We start from the raw sequence: 23,657 nt of genomic DNA, 5'->3' as shown, positions 1-23,657 counted from the left end.
TGAGGTCCAGCACTGGCCCACTGAGCACCCGGGCTCCTCTCTTGCCCTTTCCATACGGGTTCCTCACACAATTGCTGCCGCCAAGACCGAAGGCTTATATTTCCCGTCGGTGCTGAGTGGTCCTGTACTCTGTGCACCTGCACATGCTGTTCTCTCATCTGGAATGAGTCGCCTCCATGACCTTGCCTCCACTTCACACTTACTTCTGCATCCTTCACATCTTCTTTCAACTGTCACTGCCTGGAGAAACCATTCCTGTCCTCTCCAGGAGAGAGAAAATGGCCCCTGCCACCAGAACCGCAATACCTTGGTGGTCATCTGATAGAGAGCACTTCTCATGATGATTGTTTAGTTATGAGCTGCCTCCCTCTCTAGAGGTCAGGAGTTAATATTTCATCTCTGTATCTCCAGAGCCATATTGTGGATGCTTGATAATACGTATTGACCAAATGAATGAGCAGTTCCAACATAGAGATGACCAAACCTGAGAGTTTTCTGAAGTAGAAGTACCGGAAAGAGTCCTGGTGTCAGAGTTGGGATGTTATCAGTGACTTTTGAAAATGCTGTTCCAGGCCTTTGGAGATAGAAGAAATTGTAGCATGAGGCGTGCGGGTGAAATCCCCATAGGGCAGCAAAGGTTGACCCTTTCACAGTTGCTTGAGGGATATATTAAAGGATACAGTTTGGGCAGTTTGAGGAACTGGCAACAAGAAGGGCAGGTGTTTCTTTTTTTAGCATTTCAGAGCAGGGAGATTTAAATACCTTGACAGCCAGAATGGGATTCAGCTGTCTTTCACTGAGTTGCTACTATGTTCCATGCAGTTTGTTAATGCCTAATTATTTACTTAGAGGACAGAGAAGGAACCTTTGGAGATAAAAGTAGAAAGGTCCTGATTAGTGGCAAGAGGAGGATCAAGAATGAGCTGGCAGTGGAGGGATGGAGCAGGGAGGGTGACAGGATGACACCTCAGAGGCAGAACTCCACAGTGAGAGTCAGCCAGGAGAGGAAGACAGAGGCAGGGAGGTTCCATAAAAAAACAAGAGGGTCGTCTTGGGTGCTGTTCTCCTTTTAGCAGACCAGGAAGCAAAGCCAACTGCTGACTGTCCAGCAAGTAGGGTCAGGAGCTGGAGAAGGGTGGAAGTCATTTGGAAAAAAGTAAGTGTTGGGGAGGGGGGGAAGGAAAAGAAAAAGAAAGAAGATAAAAGGACTTTGACAGTGCAGTTAAGAACGCATATAAAAATAGCACTAGTCACGACACTGTGACCAAGGACCGGCTAGACTTTTAAAAGGTACATTTCAGGGACGCCTGGGTGGCTCAGTCAGTCGAGTGTCCGACTTTGGCTCAGGTCATAATCTTGCAGTTCATGGGTTTGAGCCCCGTGTCAGGCTCTGTGCTGACAGCTGGGAACCTGGAGCCTGGAGCCTGCTTCAGATTCTGTCTCCCTCTCTCTCTGTTCCACCCCCGCTCGTGCTCTATCTCTCTGTCTCTGTCTCTCTCTCTCAAAAATAGATAAACATTAAAAAAATTTTAAAGGTACATTTCATAGTCAACCTGTTTTTGCATGTTCAAACAGAGACAAAATAATGAATTTTTAGTGGTTTTCCGCAAGAAACATGACTACATTTTCCATTGCTTAAAAACTATTATCGGGAGAGAAAATTCACTGAGCCCCAATCTGAACTACTTAAGTTTGTACTATCATATGTAGGTTGGTGAACTTGAGATTGTAGTAAAGGTTTTATCTCAGTTTTGGAGGAAGTTATCATGCAATTACTGTACATTATCTTTCAGTGCTGGTTGTATGAGAAGTTTGCAAACTTGTTATTGATAACCTTTGAATGTGAGTTCAATGAAAACCATGCAAATGCAGCTGTCTGCTAAGATAATTTTTTTTCCTTACTGAAATATATGAGAGAAAAGGGGGAATTGTAATTTAACTACAGCAAATCAGCACGGTATTTTAAAATATTTGAGCAACTGTAAAGGTTAACAAGTGAAAAGATTTCAGGTATGCTTCCTAAGTCATTCCTCTGCCAGAGCCCTCGTTTTTAACAGTGGGAAAGAGGGCTGGCTGGCTTGAACAGGTTCCTTTAGCTTTATGAGTTGAAGTTGAATTGATCTTGACACCACTCTAGAAAAGCCTACGATTGTCATTTTGGTTTGATGGTAAGTGATATACACCTGGCTTCATGAAATAAAAAGGCACCCCACACCTAATGAACAGCTCATGGTGATACATAAAGAACAGTTGACTCAGTGTGATGGGCAAGTCACAAGGTGACTCATTTGAAGTCTTGCTGTTTAAATAGTAAGGACTACTGACATGCAAACGTGCTAAAAAGAAGATAGAGAAAGAAAGAAAGATAGATGATAGATAGATAGATAGATAGATAGATAGATAGATAGATAGCTCAGCGATCTTTCAAATATGTTTTAAGGAAGAGAACTAAAAATAAGTCTTCTATTCAGTACTGCAAGGCAATGTCATGGCAATGTTGGAAAGCCAACTCCCAGTGGCTGGTTTATTGCGGGCATTTCTGCCCTTGTCTTTGGGATTACCAGAGTGCCATGCGCGCAGTTACACAATGCATAAAGGCGAGGGTCATTTCTAGGACAGATAATTGAACATTAATACTCGCTGACATTGTCGAAGGAATGATATGTCAACCTGACAGGGCCTATGTGCTTACATCTGCTGATTGGCTGCAGACGAAGGCTCTGTGTGTCAGGATCAGACCCCAGGCCTGACTGCAGCAGGGCCAAGGATGACGCAGCCATTAATCTCAAGCTGCCATCTTGGGCCAAGAGAGTGTCTGTAAAATCACTCCACATCCTGTGTGTGGCTGGCAAGTTGCATCTGCTGTATTCTAGAGTTTCAAGGTATGGCTCCCAGTAAAAAAACACCACTGCTGACTCTGGGTTTGCATCATCTCACCAGAATTTGTAGTGCGCCAAATGTCTCCTTTCACTTTTCTTTCTTCCTTTCCCCCTTCCTTCTTTCCTCCCTCCCTCCCTCCTTACCTCCCTCTCTTTCTCCCTTCCTCCCTCCCTCCTTTCCTCCCTCCCTTCCTTCTTTCCTTCCTTCCTTCCTTCCTTCCTTCCTTCCTTCCTTCCTTCCTTCCTTCCAAAACTAGCTATACATTCTGAATAAATGGGGAAGTTTTAGTGGCTGACAGGAAGGTTCTGAGGTGGTGAGTCTTTTGTTCCTATGGGAATTGGTTTTGATGAGTTTCTGGTTTCCTGATTCACCATAGATATGCAGTGTAATGAAGAAATCAAACAAGAATTAAACTGAAGTTACTTGCTGTGATTTATTTTTTTGATTCTCAACAAAATATTAAACCCTGTAGGCAGATTTCTGAACAGAGGGGAAAAAAGGTCTATGTAATTATTTTCTTATCCTTGAAATCACATGAGCAGCACTTTCCTGCCTCATTTATAATAAATCTTTAGTGAGTTAATCCCATTGCTCCAGTAATTCCACAGCTAACACTTTACTGAACATGTATCCATTCTGAGAAAAGAAACATGGAACAGTCAAGAGGCCTCTGACACTCCAATTGTGCCTTCTTAAGGTTGGGGTCCTCTGGTAGTGGTTACTCAGCGTAGGTCTCCACTGCAGAGAATGTTATAAAATGGGGCTCCTGAGAGCAGCCATTATCACATATTGGTTAACATCACAGATCTTTAAAATCCCAGTTGCATTGGAGCCATGAAAAAAAAAAAAAGCTTTCATCTGTAAAATCTAGTTTCCCTTTGTTATTAAAATAAATGAAGCCATTAAACAAAATATATGCATATAATAGTCGAGTTCATCATTTGGCATCAGCAAAATGATGGAATTTTGCATTTTCAGAAATCAGGGCTGCCATCTTAGATGTAAGGTGCAGACCCAAATGTGCTGGTGGTTTCTGAAACTCTATGCCTTATTACATATTTTCCTCTCTTTCATTTGCTTGCTTATTTATATACTTCTATGCCCCCCCCCCCCCGCTTAAATAAAAAGTAGAATTCTGTTTAAAAAGGCTAAAAAAAAAAAAAAAGACAGCATTCCATGCCTCCCCCCCTCCAAATACTGTGACCAAATTAATTGTAACTATTGATGAGCTCATATTATGAATGAGCTGGAATTGAAATAATTTCCAAATACTTTATTTCCAAAGGTTTGTTTTTAATTACAGCGGCATTTGGTTGGCATGCAAGGGCGAGTTCTCACTCTTGATCTATCCTAGCTGTAGCCCAGGCCAAAAGATTCTCTGCTCCCTTTTCTCGAGAGCACACTTTTCTGCCAAATGTGGCACTCATCCCCTGCCAAGGAAGGTGGGCAGATTGCCACTTCTGACTTCCAGCCACCAAAAGACAAAGGCTCTCAACATCCCTAAGTCCAGGGAGCCAGAATGGGCCTCACACCTTGAAGGTTCCGGATTATTGATTTTTTTTTCTCTATAGACTTTATAATATGGGATATTTTCACAGTGCCCCAGTCAGTCCCCAAGGGTGATTTAGGCACTTACAGGAGTGTGTGAACCCTTGAAGGCCACTGGAGGGTCATTTAAGTGTCCTTACTCATCTGTCTGAGGCCTGAGCACATCTACACTGTCAGCCTTGCATCCTGTATCTTGCTTTTTCAGTCTTTTCTTTTTTACACTCTTTTAGTAAGAACAGAGTATTATTTATTTACTTCAGTGAAGCTCAAATAAACCCAGGAGGGGTAATAGCTGAGTATAAAACATCTGATGGGGAAAACATAACCTCCTTTCCTTTTAGCAGAACCAGCTATATGAAGGTGCAAATTAAAAATGCAGGGCTTCTTTAAAAATTATGAAGAATTTCTGGATGGTGATAGCAGCACATTAAACCAGGTGTGAGGCCCTTCTAGGTAGGGGGCCTTGTGCGTGACTGCCTCTGAGGCTGGCCCTGCCTGTAGATATTTTAGAAGTGAATTTGTCCAAATTAAGAGAATTGCAGGAAAACATTAAAATCTAATTTAAACCCTAGAGAAAGAAAGAAACAAAAAGAAGAAGAAGAAAAAAAAAGAGCCTGATTTAGCACTAGGGGAAACAAACTGCTAGAATTAGTGAGGCCAGTCTTCTTCCCTACAAATTGAGAAGTGTATATATTTTATGCGTGTTTACATAGATTAGCCCAACCTGTAGGGTCATCTCAGATTCAGCCACTGTTGACCGAGCACTAGATACGTGCCAAGCACTCTGCTGAGCAATTTGACGTATGTTGTCTCATCTGACTGCCACTAGCTTTGTCATGGTCATTTGACCAACAAGGAAGCTGAGGCTCCGAGGACTGAGCCTCATGCTTTGATCAAGCTCACACAGTTAGTGTGGGTTCCAGGACTTAACTTGCAGTTATTTAACTAAATCAGTACACCTAACTGCACCTCTTGAAACCAATAGCTCTTAAAATGTTTTCCATTAGATTTGCCTTTTGTCAGGGTGTAACCATATCACTGAAGCAGAAAGGGACCTAATGACCACTCTCCTGTGCTCCATGGGTTCCACATGAGTCTAAGTTCTCTTAGAAAGTAACTGAGGAAGGGGGAAATGAGGCCTCATGTGTATGTAATTAGCAACCTATGTCACATGTGAAATGACAGAGAAAGACACAAATAAAACAAAACTGGGGCGCCTGGGTGGCTTGGTGGGTTAAGCGTCTGACTTCGGTTCAGGTTCAGGTCATGATCTCACAGTTCAGGAATTCAAGCCCCACATCGGGCTCTGTGCAGAGCCTGCTCTCCCTCTCTCTTTCTGCCCCTCTCTCTCTTGAATGAATAAACTTTAAATGAATAAATAAACTTCAAAAAGAAATAAGTAAAACAAAACTATCTAGTTGTTTCAACGAGGAACAAACTACCCAGTCAGTGGGTAAGGGTGTTTCTTTTCCAAAAGCCTGTTCTAGAAGGGGCAAACGCCATTATGTAAGCCTTTTTTTTTTTTTTTTTTTTTTTTTTTAGTATAACCAGTTAGATTACTTCTATATGTTTTGTTAGAAATGATGACAGCCAATTTGAAAGGTGTTCTCCTTGGTCTGGCTTTAGCTTGAGTTCTTTGTTTCCTCATGGGTCAAGAACAGTGCCCATTTACACATTAAAACAGGCTGGGTCCACTAACTCACAGTAGGTTTCTGACAGATGTGGTTGCAGCTTTCTATTTTATCATTAACAAGGTAAACTCTGAGCTTCAGTAGAGTGTAAAGACAACTAGATTGAAATATTGGAGGCCCGGGCTCCTGGTCCAAGAGCCACAACTTCCTGGCCACGTCACCTGCCATGTGTCCACTCTGAGTTTTGTTTTTTCTCACATAGCATGGAGGCAACATTATCGGTCCTTCCAACCTTTCCCAGTAATTGCAAGGCTCAAATCTGATAAAATATAATAAAAGCTCTTTGAAAATGTAAAGTGTTGTACAAACATAAGGGATATAAGGGACCACCCAAACTCCAAATCCTAAAAAAAAAGAATAAAAACCCCAAACTGGCCTTCGAGTTAACTTCCATTGAATACCTTTATTTCTGCCAATTTTGTCTTGTAATCTTGCCAATGGCAGGTCCAGCTCTTTCTCCCACTGACCTAAGATGTTCCATGAACATCTGTGAGATGTGTGAGCCCCTCCTCCCTCACTGAAACATGCCCTCAGTGTGCCAGCATTTCCCTGCCCAGTTAGATTGGACAACTGAGCAAGCATAGTTACTGCGACAAATACTGGGACCTGCCCAAATTTTGACTAAGATTCCTCCCTCTTCTATAATCTACTGTGGAGACAGACAGGGAATTCACATCAGCAAATGCTTTGGGAAGTTAAAAAGGGTTTGCTTAAGAAGGTTCATAAAGATAAAGGTAATCTTATTACTAAAACAATTTAAAGTTTTTAGTTGTTTTTTTTTTTTTTTTTCTTAAGGGGAAATTCTCTTCAGTTTGATTGCAAGATAAGGGTTTTGTTGTTAACCAAGATAAAGTATAGTGCTGAATAATCTCTTAAATTAAAAATTGAAGTGTATGTTACAGAGAATAGAGATAATTAAATAGCTTAGACTACAATAGGTGAAGGGAAAAGAGTTCTCATGAAAATTAGCTTAGTAAAGGTAAATTGCATTTGAATCTTAACTTCAGATCTGGGTGCTCTGCTATTTGGCATATGTTGAATTGATAATGCCTGTGTGTTAAAGAATTCTGATTGTTTCTTTTGCCTCTCTCACAGCTTATAAAAATGCAAGCAGACCCACCTAATGAATATTAATAGGAATGATGTCTAGATAACACATAAACCCCCTGGATCTGTGGACTTTGGATGGAGTAGTCAGAGAGGATTTCTGTGGCTTTATTTAATACCAAATTTACATACTTTTAAAGAATAAACATCATCTTAATATTTTAATATCAATATTCCAAAGTGGAGATTTTCGTGAAATAAAAAGCTTAATTTTCCTTCCCTGAACATTATATTCACCAAGGTCTACATTTTAAGAGACAGGAAACTGTTAGCTAAAAAAGAAATTAACTTAATCCCCCTTCATTAAGTTCCAGTCTTTTTTTTGTTACTTAGAGACAAGTAATAATTATACCGGCAGCAATGCAAAGCATGTTTTACACTTTTGTTATACAAAAGGACTGCAGTTGTTAAGGTGACAGCAAAAGAAAATGAGAACATTGACAAATACTGATATATTTTTTTCTTGAATCCTCCCTGACTCTTGAAAGTAGATTTCACTCAGGTGTCTGAACGGCATTTTAATTCATTAACAGCACAAATTACACATGTGATTTTAGAAAATGTCAATCAACTAGCTAAACAATATTTTCCCGGCTGAGGTTATAAACACAGCAGCTAAGTGGGTGGAAGAGATCTAAAATGACTATACATCTCGGTTCTTTTAGAAAGCATAAAAGGTGGGTATTTTGTTTTCAAGCTGGTAGTTTTTTTTGTTTTTTGTTTTGGATGGAACTTGTAGCAAGTATACAGTAAATCTCAGCAGCGGGTATTATTTAAAGCACATGTGCTCTCTCTCTCTTTCTCTCTCTCCCTCCCTCTCTCTCTTTGACATTTGAAAAGACTTTTTAAATTTTAGCTTTACAAAAGTGGGGGGGGGGGAATCATTAAAATGTAGTTTGTACCATTAGATTCCATTATTTGTCATCTTTATGGCTGTTCTATAGTTTTCATTGCACCTTTAATGGTAAGCTTGGTCAGGAGAGGTGAGCGGGAATGTGCACGTACTTGGCTGCGGTGCTGCTGACAGTGTCTGCTAGCTGGGCTTCAATCCACGTCCCTGTAGATTTTAATGTCCCCACAGACTGCTGGCAGCCTGCTTCCAGCTGTGGCAGGCATGATGCAGTGAATTGCTTTTGAATGTTCTTTACTCAAATAGGCAGTAATTACAAGCTTAAAGAGGTTTAGTGGTCCAGTAAACTACATAATCACCCCTGAATTAGCCGGGGCTCATCAGTCCCAGCCCAGCAAGCTCGAGTCTGCTGTTTGTATGCAGCCATGATCACATAGCAACCTGATCAGCAGGTGTGGAACAGCCAGAGTCCCCCATAAACACAACTGTCTACTGGGGACAATGATCTCTAATGAGATGAGGCTACACCATCACTGTCATTTAAGTGGGAAAATTAGCACTAGAGAATGAGTACCAGTTCCAGGGGTCTTTAGTCATATGGGGAGCAGCACGGAATCTTCATTGCTCTCTCCCTATGTCTAGTGCTCTCTCTCTCAAAAATCTTCTCACCAGATATACCAGTTTTGCTTCTACCTTATGGATATTTTATTCTTCATACAAGGATTTTTTTCTGAATATTTAATGCTGGACAGGGCATCTGTAAAAGCAAATTATCATTACTGTTAACAGACTCATTCCAAAATGGTATCATTGTGTTTCATCTTCCTTTTCTTTTCTCTTAATGGTTTCAAAACACTTACTTTTCTTTTCTTTTCTTTTCTTTTCTTTTTTCTCTTCTTTTTTCTTTTCTTTTCTTTTCCTTTCTTTTCTCTTTTTTCTTTTCTTTTCCTTTCCTTTCTTTTCTCTTTTCTTTTCTTTTCTTTTCTTTTCTTTTCTTTTCTTTTCTTTTCTTTTCTTTTCTTTTCTCTTCTTTTCTTTTTCCTTAAAGTGGAAAAGTGTTCTCCAGGTTGGGGATAAATCTCTTCTTAGCTGGTATGCTCTCTGAAATAGTAGAGATGAACTGTATGTACATTGGAAAAGATCCTCACTTTTTCAGAGTTTATTGTGTAAATGGGTCCTGAACTTTTTTTTTCCCTCCCAGAAAAGTGGCCCAGTATGGTGTGTCACAGTTTTGTTTTATCTGTTATTGTGTAGTTCTCGGGGGAAACAATCTCCTTTATCCTTTTTTCAGTCCTGTGCTGAGCTCCCAGAGGATGGAGACCTTGAATTTCATTGCATTGCAGTTGGAGAGTGGGAAGGGAACTTTTGTAACAAATAAGCCTGACAACAGCATAGAGTGGATTCTGGAGAAACTTTGAGGGAATTATAGCTAAGAAAGACTAATAAGATAACACAATAATTAGGAGCCTGGGCTACTGAACTAGACTGCTTAGGGTTCCATCCAAATTACAAGTAACAGACTCCATGCCTCAGTTTCCTCATCTGCAACATAAAGGAAAAACATTTCATCGGCTTGTTATATGGATTAGATGAGTGACTACTTGTAAAGCACTGAGAACGTTGCCTGGCACAGAGTAAGCGTTATGTAAATGTCAGTTAAATAAAGTAAATAAAACCTGTACTGGTTTGAGATTTGTAGAGCTGAGTGAGAAGGATGCATATTTGTGGAAATAAGGCTGTTAGTTTTCCGATGTTTACCCAAAGCCATCTACTTATAAGTGCTAGTTGAGGCATTTGGAGTATCCCTAACTTCAATAGCACTCATTCATTCATACAACAAATATATATTGCGCACACAGAACAAGGCTAGTTGCATTGTGAGTGACAATAGCATTTGTGTGTTTTTATTAGTAATCTACCGAAATGCAATGGTTCCAAATGTAATTTTACACGTACTCAATTAAGAATCAAATAAGAAATGAAACTAATTGGCAAAAGACCCCACAAACTTCCAAACCGACACAACAATTTACTTCAAAGCAGACAGTTTAACGGATATTGTAGTGTAGTTGTCTGGAATAGTAGGCATTTGTTTCTATGACCCTTAAGAGCATTCTCATGTATGACCACCCTTATTCCTGTATTTATAAGCAATGTTACAAGTACAAATACAGTGAGAGATGTATTAGTTCCACTGAGTTTTGTGTCTCATAGCAAAATCTAGAACCGAGTCATAGAAGTAAAAGACACACTTAAAAGAATAGCTTACACATAAAATGAGTAGGAATCATCATATATATTCATGATTAACCCATGAGGGGTGAGTGGGATGGCTCCACCCGTCATTTTAAATACAAAATAGTTCGGAAGCGAGTTTTCAAATCCACCAAGTTTCAAATCCCAGCTCTATGGCTTACCAGCTGTGTGAACTTGAGAAAGTTATTGGTCCATTCTGTGTCCAAGTCTCCTCATCTGTAAAATGAATGTAATAGTTGCGCCTACCTCATAAGGTTTTGTGAGATTACATGCCTTAATACATGTAAAACATTTGGAACAACGCCTGATACATCCTCACTCCTTAATTCATGTAACCATTACTACGACTACTTTTAACTAATACTACTAAGCTACTATTAATAAAGTCCCTTTGGATGGGTGCTGTGGACAGATGCTGATGGAGAGAAAATGTGGGGGAAGGTTCTGGGGAATTACCTTTCACCCATGGCTCCAACTCTGCCCCTTGATGTTTGCCTCCAAGGCAGAAGCAATGGGGATGCGGAATGGGGGTTGTGGCAAGGAGAACAGCAACACTCTCCCAGATCATGGCTGTTAAAATCCAGAGAAACATTCAGTCACTGCTCACCAGAGCTAAGAACTTGGTTCATGCTCCATTATAAGATGTGTGTGTGTGTGTGTGTGTGTGTGTGTGTGTGTGTGTGTGTGTGTGTTTTAATGTAGTTTAAAAAGGGGAATGGAGATTGGGAAAGAAACATCTGTGGGAGCACAGCCAAGTGCAGAAACTCAGGGGAGAGAAGACCTGGCCCCAGGACTAAGTGGCTGAGAGCTGTCGTGCATGTTTTTTGACCTAGCCGGGCCTCAGCTTCCTCATCTGTGAAATGGAGCTAAGCATAGTCCCTACTCATAGGGGCCACCAGGAGTACATGAGATAATCCATGTAATGTGTTTGTCTGACTGACAAACAGTAAGAGTTCAAATGAGCTGTGATTTAAAATGATTTGAAGAGGTCACAAAAGTGAAGCATGACTTTTCCCCTCCATCCCCACCCCCAGGCCCCTACAGCTCCCACTCTGTTTTTCTTATTGGCCTTTTCATGTTTCCTTTTATAGCCATGGTCTTCTACTAAGAGAATCAATATTCAGGGAGTTCATTAATAATCATAACTGTTCAAAATAATTTTAGCACTCTTCATGAATTTTAATACTTTTAGGAGGAGGGTATAAGTAATTGCTAATTTACAGTCTAAATTTTATGCTTTAATGCATATACTTAAAAAGACTCCTGTAACACATACATAGCTAATAAAGAATAGATCTAAAACATTGTCATTATTATAGAATTGCAAGCAACTTAGAGAAAATGTCCAATGTGAAAGACTGTGAAATCCCTTAATATAAGTATTTGTCTTTTTTTTTTTTTTTTGGTATTTGTCTTTTTTGTTTAGTGTTTTTATTTTATATTTATAAGAAATTAAAAGGTCAGAGAGATGAGACAAGCAAGGTATTGTAGTCTTGGCCCCTTACAACGGACTGTGAAACCATGGTGTCACTGCTGTGAATCATAAAAGATCGTCTCATTAGTGCAAAAGTAAAGACTGCTATGAAATATTACCCGGTGTTCAACTTTTCCTTCCACGCTTCTGTCATTTTCATGGGATAAGATCAAGTTTAGAAATCCCTACCTGACTTCCCTACTTGCATAACTCCACCAGCAACTTCATATAACTGCTGCTGGATAGACGAGAAATCGGAGGGGTTGTCTGGAAAATGGCTTGACTAGGCTTCAGAGAAAGCAAGTGCTGGGAATCGATGGAGCACATTTAATCCGAGAACCAGGCAATCTAGGAGCGCTGGTGGAGAATTAAAAAGCAGGTCGAAGTCCTGCGACTTCCCTGATGATGCTCCAAACGTTCTTGGCTTCTTCGCCAGTCCTGCCAGCACCTCTTCTTTTGATTCCAGCCCGAGCTAGCATGCAGGACTCAACTGCTATGCATGCAGAGGCTGTGTTCTTCCACTGCACGCTGCCCTGCTTTTGTAATGCAAATGGGAGGCACAAAGTGTCTCTTTGATAATGTGCAGTCAAAAGACAAAAAAGCATTCACTGAAACAGTAAAACTAATTCATAAAGCTGAAAGACAATAGGGAAGCATTATGGATTTTTTTAAAGGAAAAAAGTATCCTGGATCAATGTAATTGTCACAGTGTAAGCTATTCATAGTCAATGCATAAGGGGAAAATGGCTGCAAGTTTATGTAAAGTGGGAGAAGTTTTTACAGGCAAAAAATTATATTAAACAAATATAAATACATTCGGTTAGCAAGTTTCTGCTTATCTCCTGAGAGGTCAAAGATAGAGCTGGTTATTTTAATTTAGAACCACAATATTCCCTTAGTGTCAAAAACTCAGTAGAAGTTTTAAAAGAACATGGAGATCTAATGGTTAAAAGCCATAGGGTGGATTTTTTTTTTTTTCCTTTAAAGGGAGTATCTCTCCATCACATACCAGAGTTTAGCTCAAGGTCAACTTATATTAATGCATTAAACTTAGCTGTGGAGGAGGCAAAGGGCTGGAGGAAGAAGGATAAAAGAAGTTCCGAAATTGTTCTTCCAACATATTCAGCCAAGCAACAGAACATTGCCTTGATAAGGGATATATTGGACAGTTGCCATAATTCCTCCTGTTAGATCAGCTCCCACGGTACCTATTCCCATACCTTTTAAAGTATAGCATGTAACATTTTGCTTGAAAATTGCTTCCACCTCTATTGCTTTGTTATAGCTGTTTTGCAGTTTCGGGATAGAGGCAGTTCTGTGTCACAAGAAATTACTAATCTGAGGTTTGAGAAGGGGCAGCGTAGCCTTCCATTATCTCACCAGTGAGCTCTGTACAGGATTATTTTCAAATTTTCTGCTGCCATTACAATGTGCTGTTAGAGTGGGCAAGGCAGGCAGGGAGGGAACGTTATTGAAACTTGGTTACCAGGGTAGATAAGATAAAGTTCATCACTGTCTTGGCATCCACATTTGCAGTCAAGGGTGGAAAATTCGATGAAAGGAGTACATTTGGTCAAGGATATCGTTAAGATATAAGACTGGACATTTTCCATCTGTGTACTGAAGAGTTTTTTCTTTTGCCATCGATACTCATCTGAAACGGTCTGCTTGATTGTTTAAGTAAATAAGTTTTCTTCCAACGTTCTGTAAGCTCGTAAATACCAGATAACCAGTGTCAGAACCCCCCTCCCATCCCAACCTCAAGAAACAAAATTGGAGTTGTGCAGACGTAACTTTCTTTTTAGCATGTTGCCATTTTCTTTCTGTCGCTTTCTATTCTTTGGGGCTGATAAAATGACAGTTCAGACTTCACTTTTATGTAAGCTATTTTTAGTTTTTTGTCAGACATTCTTTAACCATTTCTATGACACAGGACACATACTCCAGGGATCACTTCATTCTTTGATGGGGTTATTAAGCAATCACTGCTATACTAGGTCATCATCAGAAGTCGCACTTCAGATCCAGAAACACAGGAAGAGTGACACACGGGTTCTATGTCAGCAAGAGACTTACCCTGGAGAGGAGAAGTCAGGGCGTCGATTGCTGAAATAAGGATGATCATTTTGTGAGTTGTCCCCCACTACCCCCAAGCCACGTCTTTTCCCACTGAGTCCAGCACCGCTTCTCTCCCCCGCGAAGCCAGCCCAATACACGTGTGCAGGTTTAATGCTGGACGGGAGGGTCAGCTTCACCCTTACATAATCACTCTTTTATGGCTTTCACTCATTCCTGAGGTGTTAATGCAGATCAAATGGGAAACACTCGAGAAGGAACCCTTGTAGCTACTGCCCTGCCTCGCTCTCCCGTCTCAATCGTTAATTCTTATTGTAAGATCTAAAGGTAATTTTGTTTGCTCTCTTAATGCGTTGCAGTTCTCCCAGTGGCCCTTGCATATCCTTTCTCAAATTCCCATCTTGATCAATTGTTTGCAAATAATTAAGCTTTTAAGAGATAATGGCATGAGGCTAATGTACACAACAAAGGAAAGGTCTCCTGTCACTACCTATTGGACTGTGGTCAAATTTGCTTTGATATCCCAAAGTGATTAGGTTGATTGGTGTGTCTGGCCAAGTGCAACCCATCTTCCCTTCACAAGAACCTACCGATCTTTCTTAAACTAGTGTCCTTGCCGTTCGTTAATAGCAAAGGTGTTCAGGAGAAAGGCAAGGGGTGACCTAGGCCCTTGGTTGCAATGGTTTGGAATGAATTTCCCATTTTCTTCCTAGAATGTCCTCCTCTTTATCTCTTTTGTAAACTGATGTCTAAACCTTTGCCCATCTTACGATCCTGTGGGCATAACACAACAGGATTTTGAATGTTTTTACAGGAGCCTTGCTCCTGGCATGTTGGGTTTTTGTCAAGTCATTTTTTTTCAAGTCTACAAAGGAATAACTCATACTGTCCACAAAAAGCTTATGTAAGAAAGATGCATAGGATTTAAGATATTTAAAGATACTGGGTTTCAGTTAAAAGCTTACTCCTTTGTGAATTTTTGGCTGACTGTGGATTAGCTACCTGAAGTCATGGCTTTCATGTGATTCTAGCAATTATGGATATTTTTTCTTCAGGGAATTAAAAGTTTGTGGGACACCCAGTCGAGGAACTATGAAAAAAAGAAAAAAATTCAATCTCCCTACCATAGACAAGGGTTTAGGGAATTTTGTTGACACCTTTTTTCCCCCTTAACAATGACCAGATTATTGTGGCATTTAATTTCATCCAGGCTCATTCACTTCTATTTAAAAAAAATATATCCTGAATGACTGAAAATTGTTTAATGGAGATGGAGTGCTGGGTCTCCATAGCTTGAGGCTGCCTAGCAATTATGCTGCATGAAATTAGACACAGTTTGTTCCAATTACTTAAAATCAGATCACATGAAAAGTGACAGAGGAAAAAAAGAACTTTCTCGTTTCATGATATTTAAATTATGAAATCAGAAACTGCATGATGTGAAGGAACAACCTAAATTTGTGCTGAAATTTTGAGGGCCATCGATTGCTCTTTGAAGCTGTAATGATTCAGGTAATTTTAATGATCCAGAGAGAATTTTCCTGACACCACCTGCATAAATAAAATGTGAGTTCCATTTGCTTTGTAAGAATGATTGTAAAACTTACTCACAAACAGGCATGCAAAAATACTCTTGAAAACACAGCACAAATAAATGACTGTGACAATTCTCAATTTTCAAAGTAACTAAAGGTAAATGGCATAAATATTAATTTTTATCCAGTTCTGGTCATAATATTAGGTCACAACTAACGAGGCAGGGCAAAAGGTATTGCCATCCAGCTACAGTGAATAGAGATTGTTGACATATTTATTAATTCTACTGAAAGTCACTGGAAGAGATTTCCACAGGACCTGAACAACTGTAAGCAAATTACAGAAGATGTTATAGATTGGAAATGACTTGTGTACATGGGTCTATACTTTTAGATGGCAAATAGTGCCAACAGCTGGATGCTAAAATTTGCATATTTCAAAATCAGGCTTATAATCTGTAAGAATTGCCAGCCTGGGTAACTTTTAACTGTTATGGGTCTTTAAACTCCAGAAGACAAAATTGAAGATTAGAAAAGTTGTCCCTTGTTTAAAATCTCATAGCTAGTGAGCGGCAGCATAAATTTATACACTCTACAGGGTCATGTATGCCTATAACAGTTCCTCAACTAATGTAGACATAGAAATTCTATATATCAAACCTTAAATCAGTGTCTATTCACTGGATAAGAGGTTCATACGGTTTGTATTGTGCGGCAAACTTTTATGCCACAGGAGCCATATTTTAAACCTTAGGGTAGAGGACTCCTTTAACTCAGTATCCAGTCATGAGATTTTGCCTGTGATTACTGGCATTATGTTGTGTAGGGTGATTGTCACCTATGATCTTAGCCTATTTTGAAATTTATATACTGTTATTTGAAAAGAGTGGGTTGGGGGCGCTTGGGTGGCTCAGTCGGTTAAGCGGCCGACTTCGGCTCAGGTCACGATCTCACACTCCGTGAGTTCGAGCCCCGCGTCGGGCTCTGTGCTGACCGCTCAGAGCCTGGAGCCTGTTTCAGATTCCGTGTCTCCCTCTCTCTGACCCTCCCCTGTTCATGCTCTGTCTCTCTCTGTCTCAAAAATAAATAAACGTTAAAAAAAATTAAAAAAAAAAAAAAGGAAAAGAGTGGGTTGATATCACTGTTAGGAACGAAGTCAGGAAAGTAGTGTTGTGGATCTCAAGTTGGATTGTTTACACCTCCTGTGGGCTGTTGAAAAAAAGTTTTATTATATCTTTTGATGTTGCATCTGAGTGGACAGTATCTGTGTATCATGGCAAGACATAGCCTCCTTCTTGTTTCCCAGATATTTACTGATTTCCTGTTATGCGCTAGGCTGGGCTTTGAGGATGGTGAATGAGAAAGTCATGGACTTTGGAGTTTCTCCATGGGTGAGAAGAGGCACACTGAAAGGAAACAAATCATCAGAACAGGTGTTTCAGAGAGTGAGGCTCTGCCGTTAGGGAGAAAAGGAAAAGATCGATGTGAGGGCAGTAAGGTGGGCTGGTGGACTCTGGATGGGTAAGGCTTGGCCTTTGAGCTGAGATGAGAAAGTGACACTGGAGCAGGCGACTGAAGGGTAGGGACAAGGTTGGTGTGTTGGAAGAACAGAAAGGAGGACTGTGTGGTCAGACAGAGGGGTGGAGCAGGGGCGAAGAAAAGGCCACAGAGTCTGAGAGGTGGGCAGGGCTGGGTGGTGGCGTGCCTTACAGGTCATGGTAAGCAGTCTGAAAGTTTTGGGGAGGGCATAAGAATGAAGATTACAAAAGGCATCTGCCACATCCCTCAGTCATGGTGAGGCTTAGACGCTGGAAGGGAAGCAGGAAATATCACTGAGTCATGTGGCTGCTGACCATGCCTTTCCCTGGCCAGTTTCCTCACCTGTAAGACAGGACGGACCATAGATTCCATTTATGTCCCTCAAAGGGATATAATGGGGATTAATTACCATCCTGCCTGTAATATACTTGGAGCTCTTTAGAGAAAGGCACTATATTCCATGCAAGCAAAGCCTTATTCTAATTGTGTATTTATTGATTAAGTGACAATCAAAGACAATGCTTATGGGAAAAATTGCTACATCTCTGCTCTCCACAAACGAATCCCACGTGTACAGATATAGAACATATTTAAACTTACCTATAATAGCATTAAAGTGGTCATTAACAAGCCTTCTTAGCATCTAATCAGACATTATTAATGAGATTAAAACCTATGTTAATTAACATTCAATAGACCAGAATTTAGTTTCCAATGATAGAGATAGTTAAATTGAGAGTTGAGGGTGCCCTTTCTCATTCATAAGAGAATAGAGGGTTGACTATTAGAACAATTTTTATCTGGGGAGAATTTATTGGGATGCAGTAGTTTCAAGCTAGTCAATGTGTCCATAGATGGATACCAGGTCCCAGGCTTTAGAAATGTATATTTCAGATTTAGATATAGTTCATTACTGAACAAAAAGTATTTGTGCCAAAACTAATTTCAGTAGAATTCCAAACATTCTTTCAAGAGGGTATGAGTTTCATTTTATTATCTAATCCTGTAATACTTTTTTATCCACTCTAACTCATGAGGAACATGGCTGGGCTTGTTCTTAGCATGCAAAATATGCTGGTCTTTGACCTTGTATTGGCCTGTGTTCAGAATCCCAGCATGTGTTGACATTCAGATATGGAAACCAACTTTGGTTGAATGTCCTTTGTTTGCTTTTCAGAAGAGCTGCAATGATTAGTGGTTCAAAAATATCCACCCACTCTAATTTTGATATTTGCATCTGGCAATATGGTGTCTTGGAGGGAAAATGTCATGCTGACAAAGTGCTTAACTACTGGGGACCTCAGCTGAGACGGTTGGTCCGAATGGTTCAGCTTTAGAAGTCTGTGGTTCTATGAATATATTACATCAATATGATAGGATTTTATATCATCAAAAAGGGCTTCTCCTTATTTTAATCTTATACAGTGAAGATCATTCTAAACTTTCTGTGTTTGCGACAAATAAACCTTTAAAGGATAAACTCAGTATCAAGGTTCTGCAAGTATCCTAAGTAGCTATTTATACACTTCACTAATCTTTGTAATTGGCTTGTCTTTTACTGCCATTAATTAGATGATGTAGTATTCCATTAATAAGAGTGACACACCTCAGCATTTTTACCTTTAATTATAGACTGTATCTTCACTAGACACTGAGGCTATTGACAAAATAGCCTAAATATTGCCTGATATACACATACTATTTTTACAGAGCGTATGTGTTTCTTATTGAATCCCTAGCACCTAGCATCGCACCTGACATGTGATACGCACTATACTATCTGCCCGGGGTATATGTGCACACATCTATCTTTTTTTTTTTTTGTTCTCTTGCAGCACCCTTACCCTTCTGAAGAACAGAAAAAGCAGTTGGCACAAGACACGGGACTCACCATCCTTCAAGTGAACAATTGGTAAGTAATCTGGCTTTGGGCAACCTGCAGCTCATGTTTTGCATTAACAAGACACACCCAGTTGTTGCTGTTTTCTCTGGTGGCTCCTTGATGGAAAAGTGAAAATAAATGGTTGACTGATAGGTGAGAGCACTGGCTAGCATAGAAAAAAAAAAACAACCCAAAAAATCCAAAAAGAAACAAAACAAGCCAAAAAACCAACATTGCATTGCATTCCGTTGCCTTTATAAATTGATGAGTTTTAGGCATAATGTAAGTTAAGTATTTAATTCGCATACACTGTGGCTCCATAAATGGCTTTTTTCATTTTAGGATAATCAATAGAAGGAGTGGCATCGTCCTAGTTTCTGTGGAACAAGAAAATCCACCATCACATATCAGTCAGGTTTTAAATTCAGTGAGTAGTTAACTGCAGTTATTTTGTTAGGGCTGAGCTTTTGAGGATAGTGTCCCCTTTCCTCCTATCCTCTGTCCATGGAAAAAGAGAAATTATTTATGTTTCCCCTTTGAAGCTGTTCAAAACCCGATGTGTTTCAGGGCTGTTCAATACTATTTCTAAGTAAATGTGTGAATTCCTGATTTGGGGGGAAGCTGAGATTACGAACCAAGTACTAGCCAACAATATTCTGACAATGTACTGTGGTGTGGCAACAAGGCTTTGGGAAAGTATGATTTATTACCCTTTGTGAGTGTGCTGAAAGCCAGGTTCATATAATCACCCAGAGCTAGTGTCATATTTGAAGGGTATCGAAATCCAATATCCTCTCAAACTAAGTGTATCTAATTAATTGTCCTAATATTTTTAGATTAGTGTTTATGATGGGGAAACCTTATCCTCTTTGAAGTAAAATCCAGAAAAGGCCCACAGCCTGGTTGGGGAGAGGGGAGAACTGGGGGTGCCAGTTTGCAGACAGAAGTATTTCTTTCTGTTCAGTAAGTGTCAAAGATTAATATTACAGAATCTCTGCTTACATGGCCTAATCCATTTTGGTGAATAAATTTGTTCTTGATGTCCATTGCACCTACATTAACAGACCCTTCTCTGTTAGAGAGCCCGGGAGCCTTTGGGAGAGATTCCAGATATATTAAACCCCATTACAGAAAATGTAATTTCTGTCAATATAATCCCATGTATTCTTCAATTTAGTATTTCAGAGATAACAAGCTACTTACAATATATTTGCCTTTGGAGGATTAATTTACAAAGTGCACTATCTGCAAGACGCAGACAGACTCACATAAGCATTGCTTGTAAGGGTTATCAATTTCTATGACCTTACCGCAGCCTTGGGAGATCAATTTTTGCAGCCCTTTAGCCAAGTGGGTAGGGAGCCAATGGAAGCCATACTATACCTAAATGTGTTGCTACGAGGGTGTCACTGCGGAGATTTTTTTGTTTGCCTTGTACCTGCTATTGTATCTTCATTTTCAAGACTGTTGATACTATATATTTGAACTTGGTCTTCAGATCATCCTGGACAGTGTTATAGGATAGACCATCCATTTTGCATGCACGTCTGAATTCAAATATATTTTCGAGGTTAAACTGATGATGTAATTTTAATACAATGGAGGCTGTACAAATGTATTTCCCTGGGAAATGTTCCCATCCGAGGGCCAAGGAGTGGCAGGGCGAACTCTAATCAAGGAAGGCGAAAGCGCTGCCACTCAGGTGATCTATCACACACGGCATCTCTCTTCCTCTTCAGTGTTGCTAGCAAACTCCCTCCGTAAACATTGTTACCGGTGAACAAATTCCAATACAACTTGCTTTCCACAGGTGGACCAACTTAAGGGCTATTTCCTGTGGATGCACGGGCAGGCAGGCATTCCTGTGACACCAGACAGTACGCAATTGTCATTTTCCTAGGTTCTATACAGTGGTCATAAAGCAACTTCCTCGGTTTTGCAATTAGAAGAGGAAAAGAGGGAACTTAAAAAAGTTAAACTACTTTCCAGAGTATGTGCAGACCTACTATAAACTTCACACTGATAACTCAGTTCTGCCCAGGTACGAACATACAGATCACTTTTAGTTACGCGCAATGTAAACACGATTCTGACCTCAGCTGGCACTGTGTACTGTGCCTGTGTTCTCTCTACTTCTGTGTGGAGTTAGAAGTGACTTTTGCTTGTACTTCATTGTTTTGCATTTGGCAACTGTCTCAATTCTAACAGCTAGGTGGTAGAGAATTCCCCTCAAGTAAGTAAAAGTTTTAAGAGAGATTGTTTCGCCTAAGTTTGATGAATAATGACATTCCCGTGTTTGCTTTGAGTTTCTAATGGTTTATTAATTATCATCCAAGCCTTCAGCTTTTGAGGAGCTGATAATAGATTTATTTTTTTGTTTATAGGCTTTGAGTAGGAAATAGGTTGGAAGAATGGGGAAACCTAGATGATGCTGGATGAAAACCAAAGATGTCAGAGCATCTTAAACTATGGTATACTTGCAGACTAGCAACAGCATAACCACTAAAGGGTTTTCATTTTCCTTTCTCATAATAAAAAATTACACAGAGCTTTTTTGAGAGCCTGTAAACATTTTTCCTGTGTTGGATATCAAGCCCAAGTTACTTCCTTCTAGAAATCATAATTAAAAGAAAATCGTCATTAGTATTTTAACATTTCCCCTTCACTTCATTTAGCCACAACATTTAAAAATGTGTGTCTTCCTTCTTGGGTTTCTTAAAACTTGTTAACACACATGTACGAACTATGAGTCACTGCTGGAGAGATTTAATAAAATGCTGAAGGGCAGGTTGGGTGTAGATCAGTCATAATTATTGGCAGCAACATAATGTATCGAAGCACACAATATGAAAGTGAAAAATAGAAACTCGTGTCTAGTTGTTAGCTTGTCATAGAAACCCTGGCCGATGCAGCTTTCAGTTCAGTTTTGATTGAAAAATGAGATGAGAAAAGTTTGGTGTATTGTAATGGCTCTTTCATTCCATTGCTGAACTGATCTTCTCTAATTGCCACAAGTGATACAAACTACCTGCCTTGGCTAAGGCCAAAGCAGATGGAATCTGGGGGGAGGGGAGACAATAGGGAGAATGTAAATGGAAAACAACAAGACAGATTCGATTAATTAAAAGAAAATTTGGATTACAAGAAACAACCAATGTCACTCTTATAGTTGATCTACTTGTCAGAATGAAGACAGAGAGGAGGGATCTTAAAACGGTTGCTATTTTGCTTATAGGTACTGGGCCCAGGGATGGAATGTGAAATTTATCAGATGAGACATTGTAGTACAAGTCTACGCCAACAAATTTTTTGAGAATTGAGGCAATTATGCAAATAATTTGGGTGAAAATATTTTTACTTTCATTATCTAAGTATCTGAGGCAACTGTGTTTTTTAAAAAATTGACTTCCATAACTAATTGCCTAAACATTTCAATCTAGCATGCTGTGATAGACTTAGACTTAAAAGCTTAGTAATTTTTGAAATATAATACGTGCCATTGACTCATGTATTCTTCTCTCTTTGCTTTCTCACTCCCAGTTATGATTTGATCCAAAAATGAGAAATAATAGCATTTGGAGCTTTTGCTTCCTGTTTTTTCATTGTTGTGGTGGTTGTGAAAATTACTTCTGTGAAAACATATTAGTAATATGTCGAGCATTTTAGTCATTTAAGCAGAAACTTCTTGAATTCTGAGATGGTCGTTTAGGTCTTTAATTATTTAGGCAGAACTTTAAAGAAAACACACACACACACACACACACACACACACACACACACACAAGGTTAATCAATACTTGGTTCTTTTTTCTCCCGAATATAACAACTTTATTTCTTAATTTGGAAATATGAGCGTAGAATGGCCGGATAAAGACTCCCTTCTGTGTCTTCACAGCAGTGTTGCAGACCTGGGGATTCCATATGATGCAGACCTGGGCTGGTGGTTGTATCTTACTTGCCCGATGCCTCAGACATACTCTGCCTCAGCAGAGTTCTAGCCTAGGGTGTATTGAATAAATTTGACAGTGTCTTTGTTTACTACTATTCATCCAAACACTTTCCCATTAAGGCCTAATGTTAAATGATTATTTCTTTATGCTCTGAGAAGGCAATATGGATTTTAGGTGCAAAATATATAGTGTATGTGAAATACGGTGTGTATGCAGAAAGAAAAATCACTCTATGTCAGTTGGGTGCATAAAATTCCAGGAAGCATCCTAACATCTGAGGTGACACTTTACAGAACTATCACAGCTCTGTAGTTCTCAGATTTAGTACATATACCAGATTTTCCTAGTTACTTCATTTATTGCCTTCAAAACTGCAAAGCATTCAGGCATCACTTCCCATTTATTACCGGGGGGGGGGGGGGGGGAGAAGTATGTTATCCTTAGAGATTTATGCCACTGGCGGGTAAAATGTGAACTTATTTTTTGAAAAATAGGATCTCCCTTTTAATAAACAGATTCAACTGTTAAAGGTCAGGTTTCTTTCTGAGTTATGGTAATACTGTAGCAAATACTTTTATAAGTAATCAAAGATTCTATAAATATAGGTACCTGTGTAGATGTAAATGTTAAAACATTCACAAATTATCCTTTCAACTTCTGCGATCTAAAAATCAATAGGGGGTCATAGGGTTTCATAGAATTGCTCTGCTTTTTCTTCCAACATAATTTAATAATACATTTTACAGATGTTGTTTAAACATTAGGCACAGATTGTTTTGTCAATAAAGCTAAACAGAGGCATGACACAAAAGCAAGGAAAACAGATGTAAAAAACAGTGCACCATGCAAGAAGCACTGGGTCATTTGTT

General features: G+C 39.5%; 1 protein-coding gene across 6 annotated transcripts in view; it reads left to right on the top strand.

Moving 5' to 3' along the window:
• MEIS1 (Meis homeobox 1) overlaps window positions 1-23,657 on the top strand; it is a 140,323-nt gene that overhangs the window by 97,461 nt on the left and 19,205 nt on the right. For all 6 annotated transcript variants that reach the window (XM_086700982.1, XM_086700985.1, XM_086700981.1 and 3 more), the window contains one exon: window positions 18,792-18,868. In XM_086700982.1, coding sequence (XP_086557108.1) covers window positions 18,792-18,868 — 77 coding nt within the window. The remainder of the gene's footprint in view (window positions 1-18,791; window positions 18,869-23,657) is intronic.

This window comes from Puma concolor, chromosome A3, assembly GCF_028749965.1.
Source record: "Puma concolor isolate L17-30 chromosome A3, mPumCon1.1.hap2, whole genome shotgun sequence".
NCBI lineage: Eukaryota > Metazoa > Chordata > Mammalia > Carnivora > Felidae > Puma > Puma concolor.
The sequence above is the reverse complement of the archived record's forward strand: the minus strand, read 5'-3'. Positions and strand labels throughout refer to the sequence as shown.